This window comes from Neovison vison, chromosome 5 (assembly GCF_020171115.1).
Source record: "Neovison vison isolate M4711 chromosome 5, ASM_NN_V1, whole genome shotgun sequence".
Lineage (NCBI taxonomy): Eukaryota > Metazoa > Chordata > Mammalia > Carnivora > Mustelidae > Neogale > Neogale vison.
Genome location: NC_058095.1, coordinates 30,570,465 through 30,596,731, shown reverse-complemented (window position 1 = coordinate 30,596,731; position 26,267 = coordinate 30,570,465). Strand labels below are relative to the sequence as shown.

Here is a 26,267-nt window from a genome sequence, read left to right as displayed (position 1 = left end):
GCTTCCCCGCCCCCCCACCCCACCCCTCAGCCTGCCTCTCTGCCTACTTGTGATCTCTGTCAAATAAATAAATAAGATCTTTAAAAAAAAAAAAAGAATAGAATGTGGTATGGAAACAACCTGAGTGCCCACCCATGAATGGATCCAGATGTGGTTTCTATACACAATGGAAGATTACTCAGCCCGAAGAAAAGACATCCTGCTGTTTGGAACAGCACAGATGGACCGGGAGTACATCAGACTAAGTGAGGTTAAGTCAGACAAAGAAAAGCAAGTACTCTATGACATTCCTTATGTGTGGATTCTAAAAAAGCCAAACTCATAAAAACAGAGAATAAAATGATGGTTACCAGGAGATGGGGTAGGGGGATAGGACAAATGTTTAAGGGTATAAACTTGCAATGAGTAATAAATAAATCCTAGAGACCTAATGCACAGTATAGTAAATATAGACAATATATTATAATCACCAAACTTCCCAAGGCTATAACTTAATTATTCCAACCACTAAAAAAAAAAAATTATGTAATGTGATAGAGATACTAATTACTTATTATCAACACAATGGCAAACATACTGCTATATAAATGTATAAAATTAACATGTTGTATGCCTTAAATATATACAATGTTATATGTCAGATATATTTTAATTAAAAAAAAAATAATGCTTGGAATTTTCCAAATTTGATAAGCTATAAACCCATTCATATAAGAAGCTCAACAAACCCCAACCACATGAAACATGAAGAAAACCACACGAATGCACATCAAAGTCAGAGTTGCTAACAATGTGTGACAAAGAGAAAAATCTTAAAAGAAGCAAAGAACAGATGACTGAAACACATTATATACACAAATCCATGAGTTCATCATAATACTGAAAAAAAGTAAACTACCCTAAAACTCACTGGACAACCTCAGAGATTACTAGGGCATCATTACTCTGTGAACTGATAAATAAAAGGAAAGAATGAAGCATTTCTCGTGCATTTCCTGTACAAACTCTATGTCAAAGTGTCCAGACAGTTGATGAGAAATGCTTCTCAGAATTTTAACTAATAAATTCAGAAAGGCTAAGTGAATTACAAAATTACCCATTTTCTATCCTTCAGTGAAATAATCAAGCTACTCGATAAAGATCATTCATGGCTACAAAATACTATTAGTTCAAAGAGTGATGGGGGAACTCTTTAATAGACAGATCAGCCTGGAAACAAGTGAACTCATCAGTCCATGTTAATATCACATAGCACACAGCCTTGCCTAAGCATGTACATAGCCCTGAAACAGAAACTGAATCTAATCAAGCCCACAGATCTAACTGCCAGTTTACAAGTAAACAGGGAAGAGGAATATATTAACTGATACCATAAAGATACAATCAGCCATATCTACAATGTGAGAAATTTTATGAAAAATGACCCATGTTCTTCAACAAATAAATGGTATGAAAAAGATGAAGGAATTATTAGGGAGACTGAAAGAAATTTTAAAAAACATTAATCAGGGGTGCCTGGGTGGCTCAGTGGTTTAAAGTCTCTGCCTTTGGCTCAGGTCATGATCCCAGGGTCCTGGGATCGAGTCCCACATCGGGCTCTCTGCTCAGCGGGGAGCCTTTCTCCTCTCTCTCTCCCTCTGCCTGCCTCTCTGCCTACTTGTGATCCTGTCAAATAAATAAAATCTTTAAAAAACAAAACAAGCAAACAAACAAAAAAAACCATTAATCAAATATAGATGTAAACCTTGTTTGGATCCAAATTTGCACAAAGCATTTAAACAACAGAAAGCCAAAACAAGAGTATGTGTTAAACCAAATTAAGGTATAAAGTTAATTTCATTAGGTTTAATTATAATACTGTGGTTATACTTTTTTAAAAGTCCTTATCCGGGGATGCCTGGGTGGCTCAGTCAGTTAAGTGTCTGCCTTTGGCTCAGGTCATGATCCCAGGGTCCTGGGATCAGGTCCTGCATTGGGCTCCCCACTGGGGAGTCTGCTTCTCCCTCTCCCTCTGTCCTTGCTGGTGTGTTCGCGCGCTCTCACTCACCCTCTCAAATAAATAAAATCTTAAAAAAAAAAAAAGTCCTTATCAAGGGTGCCTGACTGGTTCAGTCAGAGGAGCGTGTGACTCTTGATCATGGGGTTGTACACGTCCCGTGTAGAGATTACTTAAAAATAAAATCTTAATAAATACATGAATAAATAAATAAGTAAAGTCCTTATCAGAGATACCTGTGAAGTATATATGGGTAAAATTATATGATGGTCTTAAGATTTATTTTAAAACTATACAGGCAAAAATTAAAACAGTGTGTGTGTGTGTGTGTGTGTGTGTGTGTAGGAAAAGATGAAAAAAATGAATGGCAAAATGCTGATTACTAAAATTCTTTCTTGTATATTTTATTTATTTATTTAAGATTTTATTTATTTATTTGACACAGAGAGAGAGATCACAAGTAGGCAGAGAGGCAGGCAGAGAGAGGGGGGAAGCAGGCTCCCCACTGAGCAGAGAGCCCGATGCAGGGCTCGATCCCAGGACCCTGGGATCGTGACCGGAGCTGAAGGCAGAGGCTTAATCCACTGAGCCACCCAGATTTTGTTTTTTCAAAAATATTATGACCTAAGGACAATAGTTACTTACTTGGTGACTTGCCCAGGTTGTAACTATTGAAAAAGCAAGGTTTTTGAGAGTTCACACCTTGCTTGTCCACTTGATGGGACTGAGTGGCTTCCTTCAGTTGAGAAAGAATTTGTCTACCACTGCGCTGAGAAGATGCATTGACTTCAAATATCTAAAAGAAGAATATATGAAAGTGAGGCAGAATGGTTGGTTTTCCTTTAATTCAAGTGTAACTACGACATTAACATTCTCCCAGTGTAGCTCCTACTAACCTTGAATCCAAGCTCCTGAGCACAAGCATACACTGCAGCAGTTTTTCCCACTCCTGTTGGTCCTGTTATAAGAACAGTATTGCAAAGGCGAGTCTCTTCTTCGTCATCAGAACTGCCTTTAAAATCTATGCTATCCGATGGATCTGAAAAATTATTCAAATGCAAATTATCATTTGATAATTGCTCAGGCAGCAACTCCATCTCATGAAACCCAATGATCAAACCTTACAAACTTCTTGCCAGTAAATGCTGGAAATTTAATTTACAAAAGCTAGAAAATCAAATATAAAATACCAGTTAGGAAATTTTATATGAATATTTAGCTAATCTAACTCAAAACGTCCAGTCAAATGGAGAAAAGTACTCAAAATACCTTCCTGTTTCTCATCTTTTTTTCCCTTCAAATTTTGTCTTTCCTCCAATTCCGCTCTTCTCTTCCAGTCTTTCAACCAACTGCCATAAGAAAATGTATGTTAATAAAAATAATGCACAGAATAGAGCTTTATCTCTTTGAATCAACTAAATAGTGAAATATTTTTACATGGGCATGAATATTTTTAAATGAAGTAATTTTTTTTACCAAAACACACAAGATTGTATGAGCTAAGTTATTCACAGCAACATTGTTCCTACTAGCTTCCATAGGGAAAAACCTAGAAGTACCTCAGTAGGAGAAAAGGTACACACAGTGCAGTTACCTAAAGAATCCGTATAGAGCAGCTATAAAGAACCGAGGTGAGGCGCCTGGGTGGCTTAGTGGGTTAAAGCCTCTGCCTTTGGCTCAGGTCATGGTCCCAGGGTCCTGGGATCGAGCCCCGCATTGGGCTCTCTGCTCAGCAAGCCTACTTCCCCACACCACCCCCCCTCGCCTGCCTCTCTGCCTATTTGTGATCTCTCTGTCAAATAAATAAAATCTTAAAAAAAAAAAAGAACCGAGGAGACCGTGTGATGACATGAAAGATGTCTAATACACGATGCTAAGTAAAAGTAGAAAGATGAAGTTCTAGTTTGGAGCTAGACTGCCCAAGTTTGAGTTCTAGCTCCACCACTTCCGAGATGTATGACTCTGGACAAATCATTCAACCTCTGTAGGCCCATTCCTCATCTGTAAGATAAGGACAACAGTATTTATCCTCATAGTTTTAAGGATTAAATGAGCTAAGAACAATGCAAGTACTTAGAATAATGCTAGGCTCAAAGTGTACTGTTATTATGGGTCCCTATTTCTTATATGAAATCCTTTGCACCAGATGAGTTTTAGAATTCAAAATTTTCAGATATTATAAAAGTAATTTGGTACGTATACCACATATAACATAATACCTCTAATGGGGTCTGTAACATTACATCCAAAATCACTTAATATTTCTGTCTAAAAAAATGTATGAACTCCTACTAAGTGGGAATCCATAAAGACCATAAAATATAATAAAGTTAGTAACTTTGGTTTGCAGAACTTCTTGGATGTGGGAATCATAGACAAAGGATTCTGGACCTGAATTAGTAATGTGATCCTATCTGTTAGGAAGAAAGGAGCTAATATATGCATAATACATGTTTAACCTTACATTTTTCTGTAAAGGCATAAAAGAAACCTTTAATAGTTGTTACCTCTGGAAAGCAGAAATGGGAGAAAAGAGGGATATTTATTTTTCATATTTTTCTTGATTTTTTTAAGATTTTCCATGTAATGTATTACTTTTTGATTTCTAGATTTTAGTATAAAGAAAACAGACTAAGTAGTAAAACTAGATCCATAAACAATTTCTCAATTCTTTTATAAGTTTTACCAACCTATGTAACTTTTTTATAGCTAGCTCATTGCCTATGAGTTCACTGGAGTTCTGAGGTTGATACTTTTCTGTCCAAAGCATGTCTTCAGTTCCAAAATCTAAAGCAAAAAATACATATTAAACATTTTTCCTTGACATAGTACATATTCTTGACATTTATAGTATTGTTTTCATGTAAACAATGAGTATTTATCCAGGTATTTATAGCTATAAAATGCCAAAAGGGGCAATTTCAAAACTTAACATTACATTTAAAATTATTATTTTTTTTAATTTTTGGTATTTTTATTTGAGGGAAAGGGGGAGAGAGCATGAGTGGGGGGAGGGACAGAGGGATAAGCAGACTCCCTGATGACCAGGGAGCCCAGCCCTGGGCTTGATCCTAGGACTGAGATCATGATCTGAGCTGAAGTCAGAGTCTTAATTGCCTGAGCCATCCAGGCACTCCACATCTAAATTTTTCATATTAAAACCCTTTCTCCTTAAAAGCTAACCACCACTAGGATACCTGGGTGACTTAGACAGATAAGTGCCCAAATCTTGATCTCAGTTCAGGTCTTGATCTCAGGATTGTGAGTTCAAGCCAAGTTGGGCTCCATACTGGACATGGAACTTACTTTAAAAAAAAAAAAAAGGACAGGGGCCTGGGTGCTTAGTCAGTTAAGCATCCAACTCTGATTTTGGCTCAGGTCATCATCTCAGGGTCATGAACTCAGGGTACCGAGATCCAGCCCCATGTCCGGCTTGGCACATAGAGAAGTCCGCTCTTCTCCCTCTTCTTCTGTCCATCCCCTGACCCCAGTGTGCTTTCTCTCTCTCTCTCTCAAATAAATAAATCTTAAAAAAAAAAAAAGGGCTAACCACCATAAAGTCTCATGGCAGTAAGGTTTAAAAGTACACATTTAGGGGCACCTGCTTGGCTCAATCGGTTAGGTGTCTGCCTTCTGCACAGGTCATGATCCCAGTATCCTGGGATCAAGTCCCACAACAGGCTCCTTGCTCAGTGGGCAGCCCGTTTCTCCTTCTGCCTATTGCTTCCCCTGCTTGTGCTCTAGAGCGTGTGTGCGCGCGCTCTCTCTCTCTCTCTCACACAAATAAATAAATAAATAAAATCTTTTTAAAAAGTACATATTTAGAGGCACTTGGCTGGCCCAATTGGGGTTGCAAGTTCAAGCCCCACATTGAGGGTGCAGATACTTAAAAAATTAAGTATTTAAAAAAAAAATAAAAGGGGGCACCTGGGTGGCTCAGTGGGTTAAGCCACTGCCTTCGGCTCAGGTCATGATCTCAGGGTCCTGGGATCGAGTCCCACATCGGGCTCTCTGCTCAGCAGGGAGCCTGCTTCCTCCTCTCTCTCTGCCTGCCTCTCTGCCTACTTGTGATCTCTCTCTGTCAAATAAATAAATAAAATCTTAAAAAAAAAATAAAAGTACACATTTAAAATTTTAATAATCACTAAAAAACATGAAATATGAAAAATAAGTTATACTATAAGAAATAATCTGAAGAGCAAAGGCAGCATAATTCTAGTGCAACTTCCTTTGACTCCTAAAAAAAACAAACATTAAACTGTCCTATTAAGTCAACTGGGATAAATAGAGATGTGCAACACTCCCATTTGAGAAGACTGAATGTTGTAAAGATGCCAATTCACTCCAAATGAATCTATACACTAATCCAAAATCAAAACCCCAATGGGATCTGTGGGGGTAGGAGAACCTATAGTTTATTCAGCAGTGTAGCTACATGAACATAGTTTAAAAAAACGATAGACTTGCTGTACAAGTACAAGTACAAATCAAAACATACTCTAAAGCTATCTAACAGAATGAATTAATTCAACAGAATACTTTGAAAAAGCTAGGTAACCCAAATGGGAACATGTCAGAGACATGTGAAACAAATGTAAAATAAATGGTGTAGTATAACTCCAGGTTTTTACAAAAGCACATGTATTTATAGAAGCACAGAAAAATAAAACATCAAACACCAATTTGTTAAATGTGGTACTCTTTAAAGCTGTCATTAGTAAGGCTCCCACTTGTTTTATACACACATATCAGTTGAATGTTGCATGAACATGTATTAAAGAGAAGAGAAGATGAGAGATTAAGTACACAAAAGTGTTCTAGGATCAGAAGGAGAAGATCTGATTTACCAGGAATAGATCTTTCTGAGGGAGACTCTTCGCCATCATCTATCATCAGAACATCAGGATCTTCAAGTGCTTCTGTTTCTCCTTTACATGTTGTGCTCAGAGCAGTCTCTTTCTTCCTGGATGTTTTAGAAAGAAGGCCTTTACAAGAGTCTAGCTTTATCCTGGTGGAGTTATTTCTTTTGTCAAGTTCTTCTGGCTTCCCATTTGTCTTTTTTGGACTTTGTGAATACTCATTTGGTTTCTTTCTTTTCGACTTCTGAATTTCCGTTTCCACTCGTTTCCTTTTAGTTTCTTTTTGATTGACATCGGGCTCTCGTTGTGGACTTTCTATTTCAGAAATCACAGAAATGCATGTGTTTAACAAATCAACCAAAGTGATATTTTAATATCCGACCATCTTAATGTCATTTCCGAATAACCAATAATCTTAATACCACAAAATGAAGAAGCAAGAATCAAATACGGCACAGGGAAAGCAAGCAGGTTATCTTGTTATTTAGACTGCCTTTTGTACAAGCTGTGTAAATTCAAATAATCTTATCTAATGCTTTCCTTAAATGAACTATTAATATCTTAATTAAAGCCGCCTTTGCGTTCGCATCTATGGAAAACGGCAAGGGCCAACACTGCACTTAAACAAGATGCTTTACTTCAGTTGAACAATTTTTCCTGCCAACCATAAGCAATATTCTCTCTGTGGACTTGTAAGAGTCAATGACCAAGTCTTAATGTTTTCAAAAGCAAAATGTTAATGTAAATGATAATAATTATCACTAACCTTGTTTACGATGACACTCAGAAAGCCCCTGGTGCTCACTTCGTTTTTTTAGAAGCAAGGAAAAATATTTACTCAAAGAAAATTCAGGATTTGACCATCTAATTTCCTCCAGCAAAAGATTTCTTACTTCTTCAGTCAAATCTTTCCTTTTCTCCACAAACTGCAATACAGAATAAAATGCTCAGTAACAGATCCACATTGTCTATTTTTTTTAAGTTTGTTTTTGTTTTTGTTTTTTTAAAGTAATCTCAGGCGTCTGGGAGGCTCAGTTGATTAGGAGTCTGCTGTCAGCTTAGGCCATGATTCCGAGGTCCTGGAACTGAGCCCAGCATCGGGCTCCCTGCTCAGTGGGGAGTCTACTTCTCCCTCTGCTCCTCCCCCAGCTCGTTCTCTCTCTCTCTAATAAAATCTTAAAAAGAAATAAACAAAAAATAAAGTTATCTCTATGCCCAATATGAAGCTCAAACTCACAACCCTGAGATCAAGAGTATCTTGCTCCAACAACGGAGTCAGCCAGGTGCCCCCTACACTCTTAATATTAGTCACCAACTACTTTCTGTCTATAATAAATCAGTGTTAATGTAGGAGTAGCTTCAGTAACTAAATAAACCTTGACAATGAAGCTGCAATTGCATACTTTTGAAGGACTTAGTTCATATTTTCATTGTTCCCTCTTTCAACTAACTGTACACATTTATTAGATTAGAAGGCTGACTTATATAATATCTAACTGTGCTATAGGGCGCCTGGGTGGCTCAGTGAGTTAAGCCGCTGCCTTCGGCTCAGGTCATGATCTCAGGGTCCTGGGATTGAGTCCTGCATCGGGCTCTTTGCTCAGCAGGGAGCCTGCTTCCCTCTCTCTCTCTCTCTGCCTGCCTCTCTGTCTACTTGTGATCTCTGTCTGTCAAATAAACAAATAAAATCTTAAAAAAAAAAAATAAAATAAATGTGCTATATAACTTAATATTCTTTTGAAATTGGCTACCAGTAATTCCTAAAACATTTGTTTTTTTGTTTTTTTGTTTTTTTTTAATATTTATTTATTTATTTATTGGAGAGAGACTGAGAGAGAGAGAGAGAAAGGGAGAGAGCGTGAGAGGGGTAAGGGTCAGAGGGAGAAGCAGACTCCCTGCTGAGCAGAGAGCCTGATGTGGGACTCGATCCCTGGACGCCAGGATCATGACCTGAGCCGAAGGCAGACGCTTAACCCACTGAGCCACCCAGGTGCCCTCCTAAAACATTTCTAAAGCTCTAGGAATATTTATTTATTTATTTGTTTGTTTATTTATTTATTTTTATTTTATTTTTTAAAGGATTTTATTTATTTATTTGACAGACAGAGATCACAAGTAGGCAGAGAGGCAGGCAGAGAGAGCAGAGGAAGCAGGATCCCCGCTTAGCAGAGAGCCCGATGCGGGGCTCGATCCCAGGACCCTGGGATCATGACCTGAGCTGAAGGCAGAGCCTTTAACCCACTGAGCCAGCCAGGCACCCCAGCTCTAGGAATATTTAAAAGACATGTCTATCTCAATTGGGATTTATTTTTTAAAACTGGACTCTAGAGGAAAAAAAATGAACTTTAGGCCACAATAGTAGATTTCCAATTTTTTTTCTCTCTAAAAGATATGAAGGAAACACCCTATAATGGAGGAGCTCTCCAATACTTACCCCAACAGCAGAATTAGGCCTTTTAGAATTTGAATTCAATGTTGAAAATTCACCAAGAGCAAGAGCACATTTTGAGAGATCTATTACTTTAGTATTCAGTTCTTTAAGTTTAGTTAAAAGAGAGCAAGTGGGTGGTTCCAAATGCCACAAACGACATCCTAAAGAAAAACAGAAAACAAATACCTTCATTACTTTCACTCACACACATCAAATGCCAAATACCCAAACATGAAAAGACCTGACAACTACATAGTTAACCTGACAACTACATAGTTACAAAGATACCAAAACTCAAATGAGTGCACAGGGAACCCATTCTTACTTCCAACGAATACAATTAATAAAAATTACTGAGCCTTCTGATCCAACTGTTTAAAATAACCAAGTAATAGCAAACTTTCTTTTCTTCTTATTTTTTTTTTTTTAAAGATTTTATTTATCTATTTGACAGAGACAGATCACAAGTAGGCAGAGAGGCAGGCAGAGAGAGAGGAGGAAGCAGGCTCCCCACCGAGCAGAGAGCCCGATGCGGGACTCGATCCCAGGACCCCGAGACCATGACCCGAGCCGAAGGCAGCGGCTTAACCCACTGAGCCACCCAGGCGCCCTCTTTTCTTCTTAAATCAACCTTGCTACTCAGGGTAAAAATTTCAAGGGCAAGTAGCACCCTGCTTTAAAATCTAAACTTTGAGGGGCATATGGGTGGCTCAGTCGGTTAAGCATCTGCCTTTGGCTCAGGATCCTGGGATCGAACCCTACATCAGGTTCCTTGCTCAGCAGGGAGCCTGCTTCTCCCTCTCCTTCCACCCCACCCTCCCACTCATGCCCCCCACCACCTCTCTCTCTCACAAGTCAAATCTTTATTTTTTTTTTTTTTAAAGATTTTATTTATTTATTTATTTGACAGAGAGAAATCACAAGTAGGCATAGAGGCAAGCAGAGAGAGAGAGGAGGAAGCAGGCTCCCTGCTGAGTAGAGAGCCCGATGCGGGACTCGATCCCAGGACCCTGAGATCATGACCTGAGCCGAAGGCAGCGGCTTAACCCACTGAGCCACCCAGGCGCCCACAAGTCAAATCTTTAAAAAAACAACAACAACAACAAAAAAAAACAACTTTCAGATAAATAAATAAATAAAATTTAAACTTTGAAGTCAGACCTGAGTTCAAATCCAGACTGTGCCACTTGCTAGCTAGGTTGAACATGGGCAAGATCCTAAACCTTAGTTTCTTCCTCTGTAAAGTAGGGGTGACGATTATAATAGTCCACCTCCTAGAGTTGTTACAGAGATTAAACTAGTTATGCATACAAAATGCTCAGCAGAATGCCAGATACTAGTAAACCAACACGCAATAACTTTTGAGAGCTAGAGAAGATTGGGAAAGTAAAATATCATTAGAAAGACTGGCTATGGGGTGCCTGGGTGGCTCAATGGCTTAAAGCCTCTGTCTACAGCTCGGGTCATGATCCCAGAGTCCTGGGATTGAGCCCCGAATCAGGCTCTCTGCTCGGCAGGGAGACTGCTTCCCTCTCTCTCTGCCTGCCTCTCTGCCTACTTGTGATCTCTCTCTCTGTCAAATAAATAAATAAAATCTAAAAAAAAAAGAAAAGAAAAAGAAAGAAAAAGAAGAGAAAAAGAAAGAAAGACTGGCTAGATGGAGGTTCCTCAAAAAGTTGAAAACAGAGCTACCCTATGACCTAGCAATCGCACTACTGGGTATTTATCCTAAAGATACAAATGTAGTGATCCAAAGGGGCACATGCACATGAATGTTTATAGCAATAATGTCCACAACAGCCAAACTATGAACAGAAGCTAGATGTCCATCAACAGATGAATGGATATAGAAGATGTGGTATGTATATACAATGGAATACTATGCAGCCATCAAAAGAAGTGAAATCTTGCCATTTGCAATGACATGGATGGAACTAGAGTGTATTATGCTGAGTGAAATAAGTCAATCAGAGAAGGACAATTATCATATGATCTCTCTGATAGGAGGAATTTGAGAGGCAGGGCGGGGGTTGTTGGGAGGTAGGGAAAGAAAAAACAAAATAAGATGGGATTGGGAGAGAGACAAACCATAATAGACTCTTAATCTCACAAAACAAACTAAGGGTTGCTGGGGGGTGAGGGCTTGGGATAGAGTGGTTGGGTGGGGAGGGTATATGCTATGGTGAGTGCTGTGAAATGTGTCGGCCTGATGATTCACAGACCTGTACCCCTGGGGCAAATAATACACTATATGTCAATAAAAATAATTTAAATAAATAAATAGAAACACTGGCTAGGAAGTTCCCAAATAATACATTATATGTTAATGAAAATAGTTAAAATAAATAAATAGATAGATAGATAGATAGACAGACTGGCTAGGAAGTTCCCTGTATAAATGGGAGGCTGAGAGGCACCTGGGTGGCTCAGTCAGTTGAGCATCTGACTTCTGCCCAATCTTGATCTCGGGGTCCTGGGATCGAGTCCTGTGTTGGGCCCCCTGAGTCAGCAGGAGACTACTTGTCCTTCTCCCTCTCCCCCTGCTCGTGCTCCCTCTCTTTTAAACATAAATCAATAAATAAATAAATAAAATCTAAATGGGAGGCTGAACAAAATTCAAAAACTATCAAGGTCAGAAACACAAAACAAAAAAAGAAAGGAAAAGAGAACACAGAGTCTGTTTTGTGGGTAGAGGGAGTGCAGTAAACCAAACCTCAAAGCCACGTGAGAAGAATATAAGTGCTTTTGTGCTGATAAAGCAAAAACACCTCTAGGCAGGAATAATGAGGAAGATATAAAGCTGTACACACTTTCAGCAATTCAAAACTAGGTAAGTAAAATAAGATTGTGTTTGCTCTAGCATTTGAATCCAAACAGAAGCAGGTTCTGACCACACTAAGGCCACCGTGCAAGTGGCCTATACAAACAGCTCACCCCGGGCATGGTGCATGTGAGGGAGGGCTGAACTGGAGTGGGGAGCACTGAGACTTGCTACCTGTTCCAGCAGATATTTATATGGCTTGAGAGAGGAAAAGCTGTCCTGGAACATTCAACAGTCCACTGGAAAGAACAGAGACGGAGCTCCTCTGACAAAGTCTTAAAAGATGATCTGTTCACACACAGGCTACGTGTGTGAAGAGCACGGCCTTCCATTTAGAACACGGCGCCTCTCTGGAGAACAACATCCACTGAGGTCCAACCCACAGAGCTCCCCACTGCACAGAGGGGGAGGGCTGAGGATGCCGCCGGCTCGCTTTCCCTGAACCCCCCATCCTTGGTAAAGTGAGTCCAAGACTGAGGAAGAGAGAGTGAAACACACCCTTTGAATTCCCACTAAATTCCCCTTAAGAATTATCTTTAAACTTAGCCTCGTTTTAAGTCAACTTACGGTTTTACGTTACTTCTAAAATTTAAAAATTTTAGAATCTTTAGATTAAAATCTAAAAAGACAGCATAACGTTAAATTTCAGAATATTAAATATTAATATAAAATATATAGAATATTAAAAATTAAGAATATTTTCATGGAAAAATACCTCATTATAAGAAACTCACCGTCATCTTTTTGCTGTACATGGACGACTCTCTGGAAACTAGTACTCGCTGCATTGTACACATCTAATGCAGCAGTTTTCTTTGCAATCTGTCGTTTCAGCAAATCCGGCAAACCACTCATTAGGAAGTCCCGCTTTGCTTTAAACTGCATTTCACAATCCTGAGACTTTTCAGATGTATCTTGACTTTTAAGAAAATGATGTGAAAGAGGAAAGGTAAGGTTATACACACTTAAAAAAAAAAAAACCACAACCAACTATAAAACACTTTTAATTTAATTTGAAAAAATCAGCTACCTGAGATGTTAGGTGGTCAAATTCATTTTTGCTTATCATAAAATCAAGTCTACCAGTTGTAAGAAATTAAGTAAAAATAAGTATGTACAACAAAATTTGAGAGGCACCTGGGTGGCTTAGTCATTAAGTGTCTACCTTCGGCTCAGGTCAGGATCCCAGTGTCCTGGGATTGAGCCCCGCATCAGACTCCCTGCTCAGCAGAGAGTCTGCTTGTCCCTCTCCCTCTGCCTGCTGCTCTGCCTACTTGTGCTGTCTATCTCTCTGTCAAATAAATAAATAAAATCTTTAAAAAAAAATGATTTAAAGGACATATACCAAATGTTAACAGAGGCTATCTTTGGTAGTAGTGAGTTTTCCCCTTTGAATCTTTTGTCTTCTTTTAAAAAAAAAACCAAAAAACAAGTGTTTATATTATAATCAGAAAACGAAATAAGTGTTATAGTTGAAAAAGTTAATCCAAGAATTTCTTTTTTTTTTTTTCCCCAAGTATTTCTAATGTGATACTGTTTCCTAAAAGCAAGAACATGAGGGCCCTTATTACTGATGCCTCAGTTTTACCTGGCTTATCTTCATATTGTTAATCGTTAAGAGTCTTGACTTCTGTGGGAGGGAGGTAATGGGATGCTGGATTAGTGGAGGGGAGAGAGTGTGGTATCACAGTTTATTTGCCTTTCCTAGCCTGTCATATACAGAGGGCGAATTGTCATATTCTCCACAAACAGAATTTTGGGCTGGTAATTAAAAAGAGGCTACAAAAACTTCCATTTCTCTTTTCCTATTTGAGAGAAATGAGAGAAAGATGAGACCTAAAGCCAGAGTGGAGGAATTAATCTTAAAAAAGAAGAGGTCTACCTTTTTTTTTTTTTTTAAAGATTTTATTTATTTACTTGACAGAGAGAGGTCACAAGTAGGCAGAGAGGCAGGCAGAGAGAGAGAGGAGGAAGCAGGCTCCCTGCTGAGCAGACAGCCTGATGTGGGACTCGATCCCAGGACCCTGAGATCATGACCTGAGCTGAAGGCAGCGGCTTAACCCACTGAGCCACCCAGGCGCCCCGAAGAGGTCTACCTTTTTGTTGCTAATTGGCGGGAAGGAGGAAAAGATGGATGAAGTTGTAGCTAAATGAGTATGTGCCTGGGGCACCTGGCTGGCTCAGTCAGTACAGCATGCAACTCTTGATCTTGGGGTTGTAAGTTTGAACCCCATGTTGGGTGTAGAGATTACTTGAAAATAGATTTTAGGGGGCACCTGGGTGGCTCAGTGGGTTAAAGCCTCTGCCTTCAGCTCAGGTTATGGTCTCAAGGTCCTGGATCGAGCCCCGCAATGGGCTCGCTGCTCGCGGGGAGCCTGCTTCCCCCTCTCTCTCTGCCTGCTTCTCTGCCTACTTGTGATCTCTGTCTATCAAACAGATAAATAAAATCTTAAAAAAAAAAAAAAAGAAAAGAAAAGAAGACATTAGGAAAAAAAAAGAGTATGTGCCTATAGCAGAAGATAAATTTTAAGAAGGGTACAAGGGAGTCATTACACATATACACACATTATATATGTTATACAATATGTATTATATACAATTATAGTTTGGACTCTTGGATGCACACGTGCATGTGTTTGTGTGTGTGTGTTTCCTAGCTTTAAGGAGGTCTAGAAACATTGATACCTCAGAAGTAATGAGTAAAATAAGCACTTAGATCTTGGTTTCTAAATCCTCCACTAAAAGGAACCACGGCTCTTTGGAGAAAAGGCTATTTACAGAGCTGGGGCAGAGTAAATCAAAGATGAACCTCTGCACTGAGAACCACAGAAATTAAAACCTCAAATAGAAATATCACATTCTTGGACAAGAAGACTTAGTCTTACTAAGATAGCAATTCTCTCACAATGTAAAACAATCATCTGCAAAATCCCAGCAGACTTCTACGTGAATGTTCCTAACATCTTTATTCACAATAGTTTAAAAGTGGAAACAACCCAAATGTCCACCAACAGTTGAGTGGTGTATCCATACAGTGGAATACCACTCAGCAAAAATACAATGAACTACCGATATATAGCTGACCTTGAACAACACGGGAGTTCTGGGTGCCGACTCCCTGCACAGTCAAAGATGCATGTGTAATGTTTAACTCCCCCAAAACATACCCACCAATAATAGCTTCCTGCTGACTGGAAGCCTTCCTAACTAACATTAACCACTGATGAACAAACAGTCTATGTTGTTTATACTATATGTCATATTCCTTATCATAAAGGAAGCTAGAGAAAAAAAAGTAAGAAAGTCCTAAAGAAAATCCAGTTTTACAGCACTGTAATGTAAAACATCCATGTGAGGGGGCCTGCGCCATCTGAGCCATGTTGTTCAGGCATCGACTATATTTGAGGACATGGATAAGTCTCAAAAATCAGCACGCTGAATAAAAGAGGCCAGGTGAAAAAGAATATATATGATTTCACTTATAGAGAATTCTAGAAAATGCAAATTAACAAAGGAAAAGAGACTGGCACTTGTCTGAGCCGGAACTAGAAGGAGGACTGCTGGAGGGCCCAAGGAGTCTTTCGGAGGGCCACGGAAATAAATCTGGGTCTGTATGGCAGGAGTGGTGCTTTCACTATGTAGCCAACTGACAAAGCTCACCAAGTTATACGCTTCCAATACAGGTGACTGTATGTAAATTATACCTCGGTAAGATTGTTGTTGTTTTTTTTTTTTTTAAGATTTTATTTATTTATTTGAGAGAATGAGAAGGAGAGAGAAAGAGAGCGAGCATGAGAGGAGAGAGGGTCAGGGGGAGAAGCAGACTCCCTGCCGAGCAGGCATCCCAATGTGGGACTCAATTCTGGAACTCCAGGATCATGACCTGAGCTGAAGGCACTTGCCTAACCAACTGAGCCACCCAGGCACCCGTATACCCCAGTAAGGTTTAAAAATTTAATCAATTAAAAATAATAATAAAAGGCAAAAGAATAAAAAAAAATAGACCACTAGAAACCTACTCAAATGGCTAACATTACAAAGTCTGATAATGCCAAGTGTTAGCAACCGGAACTCTCATACACTGCTGGTGGGAGTGTAAAATGGAAAAACCACTTGGGACAATAGCTTGGCGGATTCTTCTAATGTTAGTCATACACCTACCTAGTGACAGAGCAATTCCATTTCTAGGTATTTACTCAAGAGAAATGAGAACACTCTCTACACATGTATATGGAATGTTCACAGCAGCTTAACTACAGCCTAATTTCTAGCCAAATGCTGGAAACAACCCAAATGGCCATCAATAAAAGAATGGATAAACAAACTGCGATATATTCATATAAGGAATACTATTCAGCAATAAAAAAAGAACAGACTACTGATACATTACCTTGACTGAAAGAAGCCAGAGACAAAATTGTACCTCCTGTATGATTTCATTTCTATGAAATTCTAAAAAAGGCAAATCAATCTCTACCAACAGAAAACAGATCAGAAATTGCATGGGAGTTGGGGGGCAGGGATTAACTGAAAAGAGACACAAAGGAACTTTTTTGAGTGTGATGAAGATGTTCTCTATTGTTGTGGAGATTACACAGATGTGTACATTTATTAAAACTCCAACTGTTAAAAAAAAAATAAAATAAAAAAAACAACAAAAAAAAACAAAACTCCCAACTGTTTACTTGATATTATATGCATATGATTATCTATACATTATACCTGAATAAAGGTGATTTTTAATTTTTTAAAAGATTTTATTTATTTATTTATTTGAAAGAGAAAAAATGAGAGAGAGAGAGAGCATGAGAGGAGGAAGGTCAGAGAGAAACGCAGACTTCCTGCTGAGCAGGAAGCCCGATGCAGGACTGGATCCGAGGGCTCTGGGATCATGACCTTAACCAACTGAGCCACCCTGGCACCCAGTAAAAGTGATTTTTTTAAAATGTGTGTGTGGGGGGCGCCTGGGTGGCTCAGTGGGTTAAGCCTCTGCCTTCCACTCACGTCATGATCCCAGGGTCCTGGGATCGAGCCCCACATCAGGCTCTCTGCTCAGCAGGGAATCTTCTTCCTCCTCTCTCTCTGCCTGCAGCTTTGCCTACTTGTGATTTCTCTCTGTCAAATAAATAAATAAGATCTTTTTTTTTTTTTTAAAGATTTTATTTATTTATTTGACAGAGAGAGATCACAAGTAGGCAGAGAGGCAGGCAGAGAGAGAGAGGAGGAAGCAGGCTCCCTGCCGAGCAGAGAGCCCGATGCGGGACTCGATCCCAGGACCCTGAGATCATGACCCGAGCCGAAGGCAGCGGCTTAACCCACTGAACCACCCAGGTGCCCGATAAATAAATAAGATCTTTAAACAACACCACCACCAACAAAAAAATGTGTGTGTGTTTGTGTGTGTACTGACCAAAGGCAGTTAGATACGAAAGAATATATATGTAAAGTCTACACAAAGTTCTAAAACTGACAAAACTAATCCCCGGTAACAAAAATCAAACTGATCATTGGTGATGAAATCAGGATAGTGGTAACCTTTTGTTGTGGTAGGATGGGAATACAGAAAAAGAGTACAGGAGTAAAAGAAATATGTTAAATCTTGATTTAATGTACTTACAAAACCCACTATGCTTAAGAATGATGCATTTAACAAATGAACAAACAAAACAAAAATGGACTCATGACACAGGAAACAAAGAGTTAGCTACCAGAGTGGGGAAGGGGAGGGGGCAGATGAAATAGGGAAAGGGGATCAACAGGTACAAACTTCTAGTCATCAAAGTTAAGTCACAGGGATGAAATGTGCAGCATAGGGAGTACAAGCAACTGTAGCAGCTTTCTGTACAGTGAGAGATGGTAACTAGACTTGTCATGGGGACCTTCTTGTAATATATAAAAATATCAAATCATTATGTACATCTCAAACTAACAGGATATTGTATGTCAATTATACTTTAATACAAAAAAAAGATTTGTGCATTTAACAATATGTAATTATACCTCAATAAAAGTGAAAGAGGAAAAAAATAACCTGAACATGATGTCCCTAAACCTGGTCTTTTGCCAACATCTCATCCACTTGCACAGGGACACCAGAGCTTAAGTGTCACCTTTGCACCTTCCTCTGTCTTACCCCCAGTCCCCAGATCTAATTAATCACTATGGATTTTGATCTAGCAAACTGATCTAGCAGTTGCTGTTGCCGTAATGGCCGTTGCCGTAATGACAAATTCTTGCACGTGGTCCAAAGGTGCTACATGGACTGACATCTACCTCTCTAGCTTAATCCTACAGTTCTCTCACCTCTGCTCTCTGGCTCAAGTCACACTGGCATTCTTTCAACCTTCTCTGTTTGCCATGCTCCTTCCAGCTATAGGGACTCTACAGACTGTTCCCTCTGGTTAGAACACTGTTCCACCCTGATGAACTCCTGCTCATCCTTCAGTTCAGGTGACATCTCCTTAGCAAAGCCTTGCCTGACCAGACCAAATCCACTTAATATAAACTTTAATAGAACTTGGCACCTCTTCTTCTTAGTACAACTGCAATTTTTCATTTGTTGGCTCAATTAATATTTAATTATAGATTATCCTTCCTCTTGAGTATAAGCCTTATGAGGACAGAGACTGTGTCTTGTTTTGTTCCCCTTAATATTCCCAGTGCCAAATATACTGCTTGGTATATACCAGGTATTTGGAAGATTTTATTTTATTCATTTATTTTTACTTATTATTTTTTAATGTAATCTCTTCCCTCAATGTGGAGCTCAAACTCATGACCTATGATCAAGAGTCACATGTTCCTCCAACTGAGCCAGCCAGGTGCCCCATAGCAGATATTTAAATATTTGCTGAATAAGTTCTGAATCAGCTCTTCGGTGCTTTTCGTTTATGTTTCCATTGTTTCATCTAGCGATGGGCCACAAAATGATCTTCAAATTGCAGTCGTAGCACTGTTAATACTGTCATCTTTAAAAGTGAACTTATTACGGCTTCAAATGATAACATACATGCTTTCTCATCAAAGTAAAGGAAAAAAAAATACAAAAACATTCTGTAAGATATTTCGGCATTTAAAAATTTGTATTGGACTAACCTGCTTTCATCGAAACCAAGAACAGGATCAGCTGTTTTTTGAGCCTTTCTGGTAAGAAATAAAGGAGCAACTTTCATTTTCCCTTAGAAAAATAAATACTTAGGTTAGTGTCAATGTTTATCATCTCTTCTTACCTCCAGCTATTTTCAAATTATACCACTACCTTCTTAAACTTAAAAAAAATTAAACATTTTTACTTTCTTTAATCCTAAAAAAGACTAACCTTTTATTTTAAAAAATTTCTATACAATGATCTGGTCTCCCAATATCATTATCAGAATCTCCAGGCAACTTTTTAACTATAGATTCCCATAACCCCCCTCCAGAGATTCTCAGTCAATATGCCTAGGGAAGGACCTAAAGATTTAGGAAATTTTTTAATTTACTCTGATGATTTTGATGATCCATCAGGTTTGAGAACCTCTAAACTCAACTGAGGCTAAACAGATAGATAGAAATACTTAATATAATTAAGTTTGCACCACAGAAGGCAAGGAATTAAATTGATAGCATTCAGAGCAATATAGTCTCTCTAAAACATTCTAATGTTCATCATAAGCATTATCAAATTTGATTACCAGGTACACTTTTAGGAGTCTTGTTCAGTTTTTTTCCTAGCACATCATTCAGACACTGAAGTTTCTTCTGATTTTTCTCAGGATGCTTTAAAGAAGTATGATCTGAATCGATTATTATTACAGAGTCCTAAGACAGGATAAGAAATACATTTTAAAAATATGTCATATACCGGCTGGCCGGTTAGCTCAGTTGGTTAGAGCGTGGTGCTGATAAAAATATGTCATATAATTGATGTTTTAAAATGTTAAGAGGATTACGATGTTAGAAGCCCCAGGTTAAGACAATGACATTAGCAGCTCCATACCTCTCTCCGTCAGACACTACCTAATACAGAAAACATACAGTGACAATAGTCTACATTACATCATACAAGTTCACATATCAAAGAGTGGATTTATTATGACCATGGCCTTCTTTTTTAAAGAAGAATCAATATGACCAAGCTATAAAAATTTCAGGTATATTCTTTAAAAGCTATACATTCTATAAATGTACTAGATGAAAATCTGATACATTTTCATGTGGTCAGCATACATTTATCGAGCATCTACTGTATATCAGGCAATACAGCAGGCACTGAGTACATATACAAATGAAACAAGAGTTGGCTTCAAGGTTACACCATGGCTTAGGTGATGGAGAGAGAGTATGGAGAAGTAAGTATGGTGAAGGCAATATTGACCAAAATACAAAAACCATAGAAGTAAAGTACATGTAGGGAAGGAAACTACTTGTCTTGAAGACATCAGCAAAGGTTTCAAGAGGAGGCATTATTCTTAATAGCCAAAAAGTGGAAACAACCCAAACACCCATCATCTGATAAATGGGTAAATAAAATGTGATATAGCCACACAATGGGGTATCATTTGGCAATAAAAAGAAATGAAATATTGATGCTCCAACAAGAATGACCCTTGAGAACATTATGATGAACAGATACATGGGACCATATACTATACGTATGATACCATTTATATGAAATGTTCAGTCAAATCTACAGAGACAGGAAGTAGATTAGTGGCTGGGTGCCGCTTGGGGAGGAGAGACTGGGAAGTGACAGCTAAGGGAAATAGGGGTTCTTTTAGGGTAATGAAATGTTCTAACGTTGTGGTGATGGGTGCACAATTCTGTGACTATAGTAAAAGCCAATGAATTGCACATTTTAAATAGTGAATTGTATGGTATGTGACTCATATCTCTACAATAAAGCTGGTTTGAAAAAAGAGGAAGCGGGGCACCTCGGTGGCTCAGTGGGTTAAGCCTCTGCCTTCAGATCAGGTCATGATCTCAGGGTCCTGGGATCGAGCTTTGCATCGGGCTCTCTGCTCAGTGGGGAGCCTGCTTTCCCCTCTCTTTCTAGCTGCTACCTACCTGTGATCTCTCTTTCTCTCTGTCAAATAAACAAAATTTTTTAAAAAGAAAGAAAAAAAGAGGAAGTGTTAGCATTTGGCGGGACTTAACATTTTGAGTAGGAATTCCTCAGGTAGAAGAGAGTACTCTGAATAGCCATCTCAAGCCAAGACTACAAAGTGGAACAAGTAAAAACTGCACCATTTGGGGCAGAAATGAATAATTTAGTGTGACTAGAGCAAACTGTGTGTATGAGGAAGATGGTTGCTTCGAGGAAAGGGAAGAGCTTATTCAGTCTGTAAAGGATCGTGAATGACTTGATAAGGATTCAGACTATATTCTGTAGGCAAAAGAACCCAAAGCTTCTAAAACACAACTGAAAATGATATTCTTTCTATCGCCCTCAAGGGTATCTTACAGTTCTACCCTATAATTTTGTAATGGTTTCCCTTTCCCACTTTAAGCAGCAGAAGAGGACAGAACTCATACCAATAAATATTTCTAATACTTACTTCTGTTTCTGACAACGGCTTCCTTTCAGGAAGTGTCTGATGTCTAGATGAACGTCTCAAGGGTGTCACTGTTTCTTCAGTAGCCTTTGACCTACTAATGTGTAAAGCTTTTGCCTTTTCAATCAATTGTTTTGCTCTAGATACATTTTTGGAAGCACTGCTTGCCTAAACAAAAAAATATGAAATATTAATATAGGTTAGTGGCAAACATTTTATATTTAATGATTAATAAAATTAGAAAAGGCTGGGAAGCCTGGGTGGCTCAGTCAGTTATTCGGCTGCCTTTGGCTCAGATCATGGCTCAGGGTTCTGGGATCGGGTCCCTCATCGGGCTCCTTGCTCAGCAGGAAGCCTGCTTCTCCCTCTGCCTGCTCTGCCTGCTGCTCCCCCTACTTGTGTTCTCTCTCTCTCTGACAAATAAGTAAATAAAATCTTAAAAAAAAAATTTAGAAAAGGTAAAACTTTGGAGAGTAGAAAAGATCAGTGGTTGCCAGGAGTTAGGTGGGGAGGAGGCAATGAACAGGCCCATCATAGAGGATTTTTAAGGCAGTGATACCATACTCTTTGTTTGATACTATAATGGTGGGTACATACCATGATACATCTAAACCCACAAAATATATAAGACCAAGAGTGGATCCTAAAGTGAACTACAGACTCTGGGTGATAATGATCTGCCAATGCAGGTTCATCAGTTTTAACAAATGTACTACTCTGGTACTGATAATGTGGGAGGCCATGCAGTGTGGGGACAAGAGGTATATGGAAAATCTTGGTATCTTCCACTCAGTTTTGCTGTGAAGCTAAAGCTGTTCTAAAAACTAAAGTCCATTAAAAGGGCACCTGGGTAGCTCAGTCATTGAGTGTCTGCCTTCAACTGAGGTCGTGATCCCAGGGTCCTGAGATCGAGCCCTACATTGGGCTCCCTCCTTGGTGGGAAACCTGCTTCTTCCTCTCCCACTGCCCCGCTTATATTCCCTCTCTCACTGTCTCTGTCAATTAAATAAATTTTTAAAAATAAATAAAAAATGAAGTCCATTAAAAAATATATATATAATAGAAAACTATAATCACAAGTAATATTAAATAAAAGACAAAGAAATAGTTACTCAAATCTTAGCAAGGAAATTAAATTACAATGTGTCTACTTATATTTGGTTTGCCTTTATTTCTAACTGGAAATTTATTCAGATAAATATAATTACATTTGTGGAAAACACCCAGAGAGATGTATTAGATATCTGGATGCATAGGAAAGAATTGCTGGTTATTTACCCACCATCTTCATGGCATCTGTTCTTTGATTTTAGTCACCTTTGAGGTGAATCCACTGGTGAGAGACTAAAAAGGTATTAAGTATGGAAAAAAGCACTAGATAAGAAAAAAATTTGGCCTTTAGGCCTGACTTTGCCATTGATGTACTAAGTGATCTCATGCATTTAAATATTATCTTCCAGACAACATGCTTTCAATATTCTGAGTTTTACAGGTTTTTATGTTTAGATCAAAAACATCCAGGGGCACCTGGATGGCTCAGTAGGTTAAGCGTCTGACTCTTCATCTCAGCTCAGGTCTTGATCTCAGGGTCATGAGCTTAAGCCCTACACTGGGTTCCACGCTGGGCCCAAAAATACAACAAAAATAGTTTACATTATATGATCTCTTTAAAAAGTGATGTATATCTGTTTAATCCCAGAAAAAAGTCTAGAAGGACAAACATATAACTATTAAAAGTGAGTTACCCCTTGGGGTGCACCTGAGTGGTTCAGTCAGTTTAGCTCTTGATTTCAGAACTCTTGATTTCAGCTCAGGTAATGATCTCAGAGTCATGAGACAGAGCCCCAAGTCAGGCTCTGCATTCAGCTCAGTGTGCTTGTCCCTCTCCCTCTGCTCCTCCCCCCACTCAAGTCTGCTCCCTCTCTCTCTAATACATAAATAAAATCTTCAAAAAAAAAAAAAATAAAGTGGGTTACCCCTAGAGAGTAGAAGATGAAAAATTTTCATATTTCATTTTATACACTTCTGTTTTTTAAACAAATGTTTGCTGTTTTTTAAAAACCACTGAAAAGCATAGCTATGGATATTCAAAATATAGTAAGAAGGTTAGGAAAACAAAGATTTACTTCTGTAAAGTAGATGAATAGATTTGTTGCTCTGCTAGCAAAATTTCTGGCAGGCTGATGAAATCTTATAAATTCTTACAAAATAATTGACCTAAGTTTAAATTAACAACTCAATTATTGAAACAATCTGTTACACAAAAAGGTATGGTTTTGTGAAGGTGTGGGGAAAAATCCATACACACACACATTTTGGCAAGTAATTCTATTATGTCTTTTTTTTTTTTAAATTCTATTATGTCTTGAAAAACATTTTTTTCTAACATATTTTTTAAAGATTTTATTTATTTCAGAGAGCTCAGATGAGTGTTGGGGGAAGAGAAGGAGAGGAAGAGGGAGAGAGAATTTTGAGCAGACTTCATGTTTCGCACAGAGCCCCACCCAGGGCTTAATCTCTCAAATCTGACTGTGATCTGAGCCTAAACCAAGAGTTGGACACTTAACTGACTGAGCCACCCAGGCACCCCTGTTATTTTTTTCTGATAAAAATTTTAAGGGACGCTTGGGTGGCTCAGACAGTTAAGTACTGTCTTGGTCTCAGGTCATGATCCCAGGGTCCTGGTATAAAGCCCTGTGTATGGCTCCAAGCTCAGCGAGAAGCCTGCTTCTCCCTCTCCCACTCCCCCTGCCTGTGTTCCCTTTCTTGCTGTGTCTCTCTCTGTCAAATAAATAAAATCTAGAAAGAAAGAAAGAAAGAAAGAAAAAGAAAGAAGCTGCCCTACAATGGAACAGGCTGCCTTAAAAAAAAAAATTTTTTTTTTGGGCGCCTGGGTGGCTCAGTGGGTTAAGCCGCTGCCTTCGGCTCAGGTCGTGATCTCAGGGTCCTGGGATCGAGTCCCGCATCGGGCTCTCTGCTCAGCAGGGAGCCTGCTTCCCTCTCTCTCTCTCTGCCTGCCTCTCCGTCTACTTGTGATTTCTCTCTGTCAAATAAATAAATAAAATCTTTAAAAAAAAAAAAAAAGTTCATGTTTATAAAAAAACAGAAAGCAGACAAATAAAGAAAACTAAAACTATAATCCTATTACCTTGAAAATAAGTAATTTCCAACATCCTACATTCTGACCATGTCACCCATCTTCCCAGCCCCACTTACTCCTGACTATATCAGAAACCTCTCTTGAGGGGCGCCTGTGTGGCTCAGTTGTTAAGCATCTGGCCTGGGCTTGGGGCAGGATCCCAGAGTCCTGGGATTGAGCCCCACATCGGGCTCTCTGCTCAGCAGGGAGTCTGCCTCTCCCTCTTCCACTCCCCCTGCTTGTGGTCCCTCTCTGGCTGTCTCTCTCTGTCAAATAAATAAAATCCTTAAAAAAAAAAAAAAAGGAAGAAACCTCTCGACAGCACTTACTACTTTTTCCCTGTTTATCAGCCTTCACTGCACCCATGCAGTTTGGATCCTACTGTACACTACTTCAACTACTCTTAAAAATGTTCTCACCTCCTTTGGCTCCTCTGTCCTTCAAAACAGGGTTAAATATTTACTTTATGAGATTAATGGTAAGTACTAAGCATAGCGTCTGGAATGTGATACGCAGTCAAAAAACATGACACCTGTTAGTAGCAACAAAAGAGATGCCAATCTTCTGTCGCAGTGGTATTCACACAAGGACTATGTCACAATCACACCGGGGGCTTTTCGACACACACATACCTGTTCCTACTCACCCTGGGGAAATTAGTTTGTAAAAGCAGCTACAGTATTCTTTTTTTTAAGATTTTATTTATTTATTTGACAGATTACAAGTAGGCAGAGAGGCAGGCAGAGAGAGAGGAATGGAAGCAGGCTCCCAAGTGAGCAGGGGGCCCGATGCGGTGTTCGATCCCAGGACCCTGAGATCATGACCTGAGCTGAAGGCAGAGGCTTTAACCCACTGAGACACCAGGTGCCCCTATAGTATTCTTATATACTCTACTTCTCCCTTTAGGGTAGTAGTTTTCAATGGGGCAGTGTGGGAGGTAGATTTCTTTCCCTCCTGGGGATATTTGTAATGTGTGGAGACATTTTTAGTTGTTAGAACCAGGGAAGGTGGAGAGCTACTGGCATCTCATGGGTAGAGGCCCCATTATTGCTAAGCATCCTACAATGCACAATCAGTCCCCTAGAACAAAGAATTATCCAGCCCAAAATGTCAACAGTACCAGGGTTTTTAAACCTGTACCAGAGTTATAGACCCCACTTTTTAGCCTCTGATCTATAGAAATAAACCAAAAATTCAATCATGACCTATAAAAGCAGCCTGAAGGAAAATGATTAGAATGTAACTCTTACTAAAAAAAGCCTTTTTCTTTTCACTCTCTCTTTTTAAAGATTTTGTTTATTTATTTATTTTAGAGAGAAACAGAGGAGAGAGAGAGAGAGCGCATACAATGCAAGCTCAGGGAGGTACAAAGGGAGAGAGACAAGCTGACTCAGGGCTGAGTCTGGAATCCGAAACAGGGCTCAATCTCACAATCCTGAGATCACAACCTGAGCCTGACTGAGCCACCCAAGTGCCTCCAAGAAAACT

General features: G+C 39.0%; 1 protein-coding gene across 2 annotated transcripts in view; it reads right to left on the bottom strand.

The window, feature by feature from the left end:
* The window catches only part of ATAD5 (ATPase family AAA domain containing 5), a 49,983-nt gene that overhangs the window by 15,663 nt on the left and 8,053 nt on the right, over window positions 1–26,267 (bottom strand). For both annotated transcript variants that reach the window (XM_044248365.1, XM_044248366.1), the window contains exons 4-14: window positions 21,644–21,808; window positions 19,781–19,907; window positions 19,203–19,284; window positions 12,842–13,026; window positions 9,290–9,447; window positions 7,622–7,781; window positions 6,844–7,170; window positions 4,687–4,783; window positions 3,266–3,345; window positions 2,893–3,035; window positions 2,642–2,792 (exon numbers count right to left, since the gene is read on the bottom strand). In XM_044248365.1, coding sequence (XP_044104300.1) covers window positions 2,642–2,792; window positions 2,893–3,035; window positions 3,266–3,345; window positions 4,687–4,783; window positions 6,844–7,170; window positions 7,622–7,781; window positions 9,290–9,447; window positions 12,842–13,026; window positions 19,203–19,284; window positions 19,781–19,907; window positions 21,644–21,808 — 1,675 coding nt within the window. The remainder of the gene's footprint in view (window positions 1–2,641; window positions 2,793–2,892; window positions 3,036–3,265; window positions 3,346–4,686; window positions 4,784–6,843; window positions 7,171–7,621; window positions 7,782–9,289; window positions 9,448–12,841; window positions 13,027–19,202; window positions 19,285–19,780; window positions 19,908–21,643; window positions 21,809–26,267) is intronic.